This window comes from Orycteropus afer, unplaced genomic scaffold (assembly GCF_000298275.1).
Source record: "Orycteropus afer afer isolate SDZICR_OR568_19922 unplaced genomic scaffold, OryAfe1.0 scaffold00024, whole genome shotgun sequence".
In the NCBI taxonomy this organism is placed as follows: domain Eukaryota; kingdom Metazoa; phylum Chordata; class Mammalia; order Tubulidentata; family Orycteropodidae; genus Orycteropus; species Orycteropus afer.
Genome location: NW_006921611.1, coordinates 7,006,973 through 7,017,530, shown reverse-complemented (window position 1 = coordinate 7,017,530; position 10,558 = coordinate 7,006,973). Strand labels below are relative to the sequence as shown.

General features: G+C 42.2%; 1 protein-coding gene across 1 annotated transcript in view; it reads right to left on the bottom strand.

Moving 5' to 3' along the window:
- Positions 1-10,558, bottom strand: part of PLEKHA2 (pleckstrin homology domain containing A2) — a 69,845-nt gene that overhangs the window by 19,552 nt on the left and 39,735 nt on the right. Inside the window, exons 5-8 of the mRNA XM_007935004.2 lie at positions 3,558-3,698; positions 2,861-3,007; positions 2,469-2,537; positions 1,993-2,063 (exon numbers count right to left, since the gene is read on the bottom strand). Of these exons, the coding sequence (XP_007933195.1) occupies positions 1,993-2,063; positions 2,469-2,537; positions 2,861-3,007; positions 3,558-3,698 (428 nt within the window). The remainder of the gene's footprint in view (positions 1-1,992; positions 2,064-2,468; positions 2,538-2,860; positions 3,008-3,557; positions 3,699-10,558) is intronic.

The window sequence follows — 10,558 nt, the reverse complement described above, 5'->3', positions numbered from 1 at the left end:
AAAAAAAATAATAAAATAAAATGGGGGTAGATAAAGACTGAAGTGGCTGGCTTACACGCTTTCAAGGGTGTGGTTATTCTTAAACTGATGGTGAACGGGATGTTAATTTTTAAAGTATAAAAGGGATAATGGCTAGAAAAGTCAGAGGTTGGCCTGCAGTATAATAAATTACATGAAACCCCATAATCTGTGAGTTCTGTGTGGCCACTGCAGTGAATTATCAAACCCAGCAATGAGGTGGTGGGTGCCACAGGGGGGACAGTTGGTGTCAAGGTTGGTAAAATGGCTGGATGGTAGCGTATCTGGTCTCATAGGAACAGGCCTTGGCTGCTGATGGTGATTCTGTCTTCCTCTTGTATAGTTAGAGGAGGTCAAAAGATCCACCCTCTCTGCCCCTTTAGCACACATCTTACTAATTATTATTGTTACTATTACTATTACTTTCTGAGTTTTTTAAATAGAGATGGCTTTCTAGATTAAATATTTTAATGTTTTAAGCTATTTATGCATGTACCGTACAATCAACTACTGAGAAAATGAAAGGAAAGCAGGGAGGAAATCCCCACCCCTTTCACATCCATTTCTCAGGCTACAGAGTACCTTCCAATTCAACAAATGTTTACCGATTACCCAGATCTTCTAAGCCACTTGACTAGGTTAATGAGAGGCCACAGAATCTAACAGGCCTGGAACCTGCAGAGTCCTGGGGACTTCCTTCTCTGCTGATCTTCAAAAACCTTAATTCTTTTATTCCCAAGTTTAGTCTAGTGGAATTAAAGATTTAGGGAAAGCTGGAGGCACTCTTAGCCTGAACCTTCTCTCTCTTCTGTAAACCACCCCAATATGCCCAGGTGGTTTGATAGGCCCTACAAAGACTACAGGGTCAGAAACAATCTAGAATCACTGAGGATCTAGTTAGGCCCAACCTTTCCTCTCCCCACTAACAACCTCTAGAACCACATTTCTGGAATTTCTATCTATAGCTACTTTCATGAATTGTAAATTATAATTTGGAACTTCCCTAATCTTCCCTACTCTGTAACTGCTATCTATAATGCTCAGTGCAGTGCTTCAGTCCTTGCTTCTTTGGGTCATGTTTTGCTTTCATGTAAGACCTTCCAACACATAGCATGGACAGCTTCATGAGAGACAGTCTGCAAGCTGCTAGTTGCTTTCCTGATGACTCTGGCTCTGCAGACACAGTCCATGATATGGAGAGACAGACAAACAAATGCACAGTCTCCTAGAGACTACAGAATGAAGACTAGAATAAGGATTCCTACATGCCCAGTTATGCTTGAGATCTCTAAAGTTTAGTTCTAAGGGCATCTGTATTTGGTGTTAGATTTGAGACAGCTCTTGTATTAGGGTCCCAGGTCACAAAATTGTCCTATGCACCTGTGTGCTGTGTCCTATGCACATGTAGCACTTGGAAGTTAACCATTTTATAATGGAAATAGGAACACAGAAAGAGATTCACAGAATTGCTGTGAATCATCCTTGTGTTCATAGCACATCAAGGACTTTGCCAAAAGGAGAAAAGAAAAGGTATAAGAAATTTAGGGAAGAGGCATGGGCATAAACAGTGATCTGAATAGATGCTAAGAAGTTAGTGTCTAAGGGCACTGTCTACCCTCTGAATCCCAATCCACCCATAGGGTAAGCACCTATTTCTAACACTGAGAAGTATGTGAACACCACTCTCTCCTTCATTTCTACATTCCTTCTTTTTCTCCATCAGAAAATAATTATGTAGGCTCATCTTCTAAGGAGCCAGAGGGAGGTAATGAGAAGAAGGTATGCTTGCCCAGTGTGATCTCATAGCTGTGTCAGCTCAGATGCAGTGAGTCAGCCACAAAGCATCAGGCCCCATCCCTTGCTCTTAGAAGAAAAGAGGACTTTTGACTAGAGTCTCAGAATGGTAGTAAAAGAAGATTTCAGAGGAGAAATGAGGGTTCTGATTAGAAAAGAATAAGCAGAGACAATAATTACCCCGACTTGACCAGACACTCATGGGTCTTGAGAACATCCTTTAGAAATATAGTTCGCAATGGCTCTCGGTCCTGGTGGAAAAACATGGAAAGATGGGTAAGTAAGTCTGTCTGCAGAATGCCACGACCCAGACCAGCTGACAGATACCCCTTTCTTATCAGAGATGGTTGGTTCAAACCAGCTAGCAAACAAACCAAGGTCTCAAACTAAATCATCAACAAAAAATAATAATCTAAGAAAATATTTCATGGCTTTGACCCATAGAGCAGCTCACTGTGTAGAGGGAAGGAGGAAGTCAAGGCCACTTTAATATCTCTGTAAAGATGAACACACAGGATGGATGAAGATAAGACAAAGGTGCCTTTGAAGCCTGTCTGTGTGACCACACCTCTACTCATGCTCACACTCAAATGGGTGTGTATTCATGTGTCTTGTAATTTCTATGATCTCACAAGGGCCTCAAAGCTACTACAAACCTGTTCACACTTGAAGTAGCAGATGGTAAAGTTATCAAGGGCAAAGAAGCGACGTTTCCAGCTCTTGCGCTAAAATTAAAAATAAAGAGGCAGGACATTAGGAAGAGGTCCTTAGCATTCTGAAAGGGTGCTCTAATTCAAGTCTCCTAGGGACCCAACATCATAGAAGCCAGGCTCCCACAATCAGTAATGGCAAAGGCCGTTCCATATCAGGGGCAATACTTCCAACATGCTGGGGGAACATTTAGCTCTATACATCTTAATAGTTTGAGCTGTTGCTAGCATGGAGGACCGTAGCTCCTCCTCTTAATTCCCTCTCCCTCTTCTTCCTCCACACCCACTAGCTCCAAAGGGTCACCAGAATCCCAATCTACCCCTGTGTTGACACTCACCACGTTCCCTTGCTTCACACAGTAGCCACTCTTAATAAGGGGAGGACCAGTAGAAGTACGGCAGCCTGACGTGGGGATGTAGCTCTGAGACCTTCGAAGGATGGCATGGGACCCTGGCTCATTCCCCTCCTGCCCATCCCCACCATTCTACAAGGAAGCAATGTCAGGATTAGTACCTCCCACTCACTCCTCTGTGCAGTCACACTCCCTACCTAAACCCCTCTGGCCAAATCTCTTGCCTCTTTGCCCTATGTCAGTCAAAGAAGAAATAAACAAGAAAATAGAACATTTATTTTGCTCTTATCAGGCACCATACTGTTTGCTTCCATAGGACAAAGCTTGGAGAAGTTGAGCAGACCCAGGAGAGAAGGAAAGACAGACAATGCAAACTAAAGGAGAGGATAAGCACAGGAATGGGAGGAGGGACAGGGGGCCTATTTCCAGCCTCCCTTTCCTTCTGTAGGACCATTTCCCACAGACTTGGACAAGTGCTCATTTCCTATATACTAGCCAACCATCAAGAGAAGATGGCCTCTATTTTCAGACTACTATTACTCATCCATCCTGGCACTGTCTTTTCTTGACCACCCCATCTACACTAGCTCCTTCCATTTCCAACCACCTTTTTTTTCCAATACAGTCCTCGAGAAATACTACCATGCCCTCAAAACCCCCCGGAAGTCTCAGGCCCCAGCACCTGGTTAATGGGTGTGTGTACTACCACTCCTCCAATGATCTCTGTCTTGTATGCCACCTGGGGCTTCTTCTCAAGGGCTGGAGGAACTGCTGGGCTCTTGATAACTTCAGTAGCCAGAGGCAGGCCCCCACCTTTGGGTACCTAGGAAAATGATGGCATGCTCAACAAGAAATAAAAAACTTAGGAAAATGAGGGAGCCAAAAGTAGCAGAGAGAGGAGAAGTGAGGAAAGCTAATGTGGTACCAAATTATAGTCAGATAATCCTGTCCTCCCAAGCCCTTCCACTGATCCATATTTGAAAGTAAGGAACTCTACGAGCAATCCCCTCCACACACAGAGATATGTATTCACTGAACAAATTTATTGAGCACTTATGATGAACCAGTATCCCTGGTAGTGCAATGGTTAAAGCTCTCAGCTGCTAACTGAAATGTGAGCAGTTCAAACCCATCAGCTGCAGGTGGCAGGCTGTTTCCATGAAGATTTACAGCCTTGGAAACCTTATGGGGCAGTTCTACTCTTTAGAACTCATGTCAACTGTGAGTTGGAATCATCTCAACGAAAGTAGGTTTGGTTTGAGGTTACTATGAACCAGCACTTTCCTGGCTAGGGACCAAAGATGAAATAGCAAGCAACACAGATAAGGCCCCTGCTCTCATGGCACTTACATACTAGTAGAGAAAACTGATTTTAAAAAAAAAAAAATGTAAGTAAACAACCGATCAGGATAATTACACATTGTTGTAAGTGACATAAAGAAAATAAACAGAAGGCAAAGGAGAGATGGCAGGGGAACTAATATATGAAGCGGTTAGGGGAGGTCCCCAGGGGGTAGATGCCGAAACAGTAACCTGGAGGACACAAAGGAACCAGGAATGTGAAGAAGGGAGAATGAGCACGGTAGGAAAGTGCAGCAGCTAAAACTACATGCTAAGGATGAGAGGGTGCGCATCAGAGGAACATGACCTTTGGAGGGCTTGGCTATAATTCCTGATCTGCCACTACCTAAATGACCTCGACCTAATTGGTCTCATCTGTAAAACACGCTAAGGATTAATATTTGTGTCATAAAGTTATTGCAGTTATCAAATGTTGTTGTTGTTGTGTTGTTAGGTGCCATCGAGTCAGCTTCAACTGGTAGCAATCCTATGTACAACAGAATGAAACACTGCCTGGTTCTGCACCAGCCTCACAATCCTTGCTATACCTGAGCCCACTGTTGCGGCCACTGTGTCAATCTATCATGTTGAGGGCCTTCCCCTTTTTCACTGACCCTCCACTTTACTAAACATGATATCCTTCTCCAGGGAATGGTCCCTTCTGACAATATAAGGTTTTCACTGGCCAATTCTTTGCAAAGTGGATGGCCCCTTCCTTCTTCTGAGTCTGTCTTAGTTTGGAAACTCTGCTGAAACCTGTGCACCATGGGTGACCCTGTTGGTATTTTAAATACTGGTGGTAAAGCCTCCAGCGTCACAGCAACGCACAAGCCACCACAGTAGGACAAACTGGCAGATGAGTGGTGGTATCAAATGTTAGAGTATATAAATTTATGAACTTCAGAAGAGCAAATGAAAATGTAAGAGTATTATAAAATATTTAACATTTTACAAGTAATACTAACATTTACAAACATAGCCCTTTTTGAACAATGAGTTGTATTTGTTCTTCTTTGACAGTGTTACAGCATGTGGCTGATGAGAGAACTGTAGAGGCCAGAGGCTGCAAACTGGCTGCCCACAGGCAGCATTTGCCCTAATTGTATTCTGCGTGTCCTACACAATGTGTTTTATAATCCACATTTAAAACTGAGATATTTCGCATAAAAATCCAGATTTCTAGCTAAACAGCAGTTCCCTCTTAAGATGGAAAATATGTTCTTCAGTTTGCCACAGGGCCTACAAGTCTCCATTCTCCCCAATACTGTGGCCATAGGTCGGATGACTTTTATTGTCATTTATGGTGTTTTTTTTCTTCTTCCTTGCTTACTTCAATCACTTATACTGGATTCTGCAAAATCTGATAAAATCCTTCATTTTGTAATGAAAATAAAAGGACCCCAACAGTCTGGTTATTTGCTCAAAGCCATGACTAATGACGGCAGTGAGACTAGACCTTGAATTCCAACCAGTGTGCTTTCCACAAGAACTAAACACCCTACCTAATTCTATCTGCCAAGAAAGTAAGTAAAGTCCTCTTCTACTTCTACAACCATCAGTGTCAATAAGACCTTCAGGACTGACAACAATCTAGAACTGTTTAAGAGCCATGGCTATGTGAGAACTCTGCCAAAGACAATGACTGAAGACCACACCATTTGATTCTGTTCAAAGGAGGAAGACCACTGTGATTATGCTAAGTCCCTGAAAGAAGATGAGACCCTCTTCCTGGCTTGAGCACTCAGTTCACATATACAAGTGGGTGAGAATTCTCACTCTCCTTTCCTTCTGGCTGTCTGAGAGATAATGTTGTTGTTAGCTGCCCCATTTTATGAATGGCCACTTCTTGCACAACAGAACAAAAGGCCACTGGGTTCTGCACCATCCCCATGATCGGTTGTAAATCAGGCCATTGTGAGGGTTTTCCCTGGCAGATTTTTCAAAAGTAGATTGCTAGGCCTTTCTTCCTGGTTTGTCTTAGTCTGAAAGCTCCACTGAAACCTGTTCAGCATCACAGCAACACGAAGAATCCACTGACCGATGGGTGTTGGCTCACATGAAGGTGCTCTGGCTGGAAACCCAACATAGGTCTGCCATATGAAATGTAAGAATTCTACCACCGAACCAGCACTGCCCCTCTGAGAGAGAACGTGTTGTTGCTGATAGGTGCCATCAAGTGGATTCTGACTCATAGTAACCTTATAGGACAGAGAAGTTGTAATCTTTACAGGAGCAGATTGCTAGGTCTTTTCTCCTGCAGAGCAGCTGGTGGGTTTGAACCGCCTACCTTTTGGTTAGTAGCCAAGTACTTAACCAGTGCAACACCAAGGCTCCTGGTCTGAGAGAGAATAGCAGTTACAATTTCTTGGGATTCCTAGTTCATTCCAAGCAATGTTATAAGCTCTTTATGGTATTGTCTCTAATCTTTACAGCATTATTTTCTCCATTTCATAAATGAGATAACTGAAACTCATTAAAATTAAGTAATTTTCCCCAGGACTACCTGACTACCCATTGCTAAATGTAACTTTCTCTGAGCCTTACTGTCATATGACAGAACTCTAATTTAGGGCTACTCTTTAGGAAGAGGTAACGATGGGGAGGAAGTGGGAGGGGAGATGTTGCATTGTGGTAAACTGTGGTCAAACATGAGACAAAGTATATGTGAACCACTGTATGGAAAGTGAATTTGCTCTGTAAACCTTCACCCAAATCACATTAAAAAATAAATAAAATAAAGATACAAAATCAGCCATTGAAAACCACATGGAGCATAGTTCTACTCTGATACACATGGGATCACCATGATTCAAAGTTGACTGGACAGCAACTGGTAATGACAAAGTAGAAGACAAACTGAAGTAAAATTATGCTACACAGCTGAAAAACTAGGTCCTTCTTTTGGTTTGTCCATATCCCAGAAGCTTTATTAAAGGTATACCCTCTTCCATCCACCTTTAGAGTGTTCTCTGGTAAGGGAGATCCATGTAGATGTCATCTAAAAGAAAACCAGGAACTTACACTTCTGGCCAATAGCATAGCCAGACCACTATGAAGAATAATGCAATCTATCAAGGAAGCAATGCTTTACCTTTGCTACTCAATTTTCCACCCTTTTGGGAAATGTAGTATAGTAGATAGTATTCCCCAAAACTTCATGTACCAGGAAAAAAAAAAAAAAAAACTTCACGTACCAGAGCCTGGCTACCACCATCAACCACTAGGAAAGGGATCAGTACTGGAGATAATGGATGGAGCAGGAGAAAAATGTAGAACAAAACTCAAAATTATTATTATTTTTTAAAAAGGCCCAGCTTACTGGTCTTATAGAGTCTGGTGAAACCCCCAAGACTATTTCCCCTAGTCATCCTTTGGTCCTGGAATTGAACTTACTCCTGTGGTTTCCAGCCATACAGTAGACAGGCATATAAAGTGAACATTTATGCCAGGTAAGTACACTTCTTACAACAATCAATTATGGGAGATCAGAAAGGCAGTATTTGCACAGGGAGGTAGCTCAGAGGGCAGGAACACATAAGAAAGAAGGACACGGGGAAAAGATAACTACAGGGAGGAAGTAGGAAGAGAGCTGTTACATTACAGGGGTTGTAGTTAAGGTCATGAAACAAAATGTGTATGAACTGCTGTATGGGAAATGAATTTGCTCTGTAAATTTTCACCCACATTACAATGAAAAAAAAAAAAACATGTACTAGAATCTCAGAATATTTGGAAACAAGGTCTTTGGAGATACAATCAAGTTAAAATGAAGTCATACTGGACTAGGGTGAGCATAATCCAATGACTACTGTCCTTGTAAGAAGAGCAAAGAACACAGACACACAAACACACAGAGAAGGCGGCCATGTGACAAAGAAGCAGAGATTGGAATAATGCAGCTACAAGCCAAGGAATGCTAAGAATTGCCAGGAGCCACCAAAAGCTAGGAAGAGGCAAGAAAGAATTCTTCCCTAGAGCCTTCAGAGGGAGTATGGTCCTGTGATACCTGATTGCATACTTGTAGCCTTCAGAACTATGAGAGAATAAATGTCTGTTGTTTCAAGCCACCAAGTTTCTGGTAATTTGTTTCAGTAGCCCTAGGAAACTAATATAGGAAATCCTTGAGATGCTTTGAGAGGACCTGATTCTTTAAATACCACATGTCAATTATTTTCTTTAATCAAAGGACTCAACAACTTTAGCATAAAATAAGCAGAGGATCTGAGGGCAGAAAAACTGGATCCATCCTGGCTCCTACACAACTACTTCAACACCTTGGACAAGTCACTTTAATCCCTTGGCATATTCCATTTCCTCATCTATAAAATGAGGATAATAACATTTGTCCTTCCTACTTAAGAAAGTTTTTATGAAGCTAAAATAAAGCCATGAAAAATAAGTAGTGTGTAATCTCCAACATATTTTATAACTGTTACTTGTTTGTTTGTTTTTTTTAATATTTGTACAAGGTCCTAAGCTCCCCAAAACCAAATTCAAACTCACTGCCATCAAGTCAATTCCAACTCATAGTGACCCCCGTTAGGTTTCCAAGGTTATAAATCTCTATGGAAGCAGATTGCCTCATCTTTCTTCTGTGGCACAACTAATGGATTTGAACTACCAATCTTTTGGTTAGCAGCCAAATGCCTTAACTGTTAACACCACCAGAGCTCCTTCCTAAGCTCCTAGGCCTTGGAAATCAGGAAGGCTTCAATTTGAATCCCAGCTCCACCATATACTGACCTCAAAAAGCTCAGTGGTTAAAAACACTGGCTGTTATCCAAAAGGTTGGTGGTTCGAACCCACCAGCTGTCTCACAGGGGAAAGATGAGGCAGTCTGCTTCTGTAAAGATTTAAAGCCTTGAAAACCCTATGGGGCAGTTCTACTCTGTCCATCTGACTTGATGGCAGTGGTTTGGTTTTATTTTGATCTAAGGCAAGACTCCGAACTTCACACTCTTCATCTAAGACACTGCAGTAAAGCAAATCACTCCCAAGTGTGACACAAGGGTTGAATGATAAGATATATCATATAAAAACTTGGCTCTTTACATTATCTGTTCCCTCTTTCATCTCTGTAACTCCAAAATGCCTGAGGAGAAATGAAGAGATATATAAACCAAAGACAGTAAAAGGAATCCTGGAAATTGTGGAGACTTTGAAGGAGAATCTAATATTCCAGGAAGCTTTAGACTTTCAGCCTCCAGATACCATCATGCTTCCTCCCTCTCAGTTCTCCTGGAGTGTAACGTCTGCCAACAGGGCCAAAAAGAGGCAGGGGGATCTACCTGTGTAGAGCAAGTCTACACTCAATGCACAGAAGAAAGCCAAGAGAGCCTCCTTGTTATTCTGCAGTAACAAAGCCAGAAATCTAAAAAGAAATTCTGAACAAGAATAAAGAATGAGGCACATAGGTACACAGGCTGAATGATCAGGTACATCTTGGCAAAAGAGATTATACCCCATGATGATATACAAGGTTGGCTGATGATGTTTCTACATATGTATTTGTATATGCTATAAAAATTGTCCATATAAATAGAACTAACAGGAGGCAAAGTTATGATAACTTCTTAGCCACAGCCAACCACCCTGAGGTAGCAAACTGTTGGACTTGTGGGCTTGGGACCATGATCACAGGGGACATCAAGCTCAATTGGCTTAACATACTACACAAAAACACTGTTTTACATCCTACTTTGGGAGCTCTGGTAGCGTAGGCACTGGTGAGTAGCAAGTGGAGTCTTAAAAGCTTGCAAGCAGCCATCTAGATTCAACAATTAAACTCTCCTCTTCTGAAGCAAAGAAGAATGAAGAAAACCAAAGATACATGGAAAAAATCAGTCCAAGGGATCAGTAGACTGTGCGAACCTCAGCCTACATGACCATGAGACCAGGAGCAGATGAAGCCCGGCTACCACTGTCAACCACTCAGAAAGTAATCAGTGCAGGAGATCCTGGAGAGAATAGGAGAAAGATGTGAAACAAAACTCAAAATCATAAAAAAGACCAGGCTTGCTGGCCTGACAGAGACTAGTGAAACCCCCAAGACTATGGCCCCTAGTCACCATTTGTGTGTCAACTTGGCTGGGCCTGGTTGAGTGGCTGGGCAGCTGGATGTAGTATTCCCATGATGAGACTGGTAATCAGCTCCATGGTTGAATCTACTGGAGCAACTAAGTATCTGCTTTGGGTATGTGGTCTGCTTCCCATGTATAAGGAACATCTTTGGGAATGGTCTTTAGCTTATGGTACACTTGAACCCTGCAGGTAGCCGTGTTGTTGTCCAGCAGCCTGCCATGCTCTGCCAACCTTGGGACTTTCAATGGACTTGAATTAATG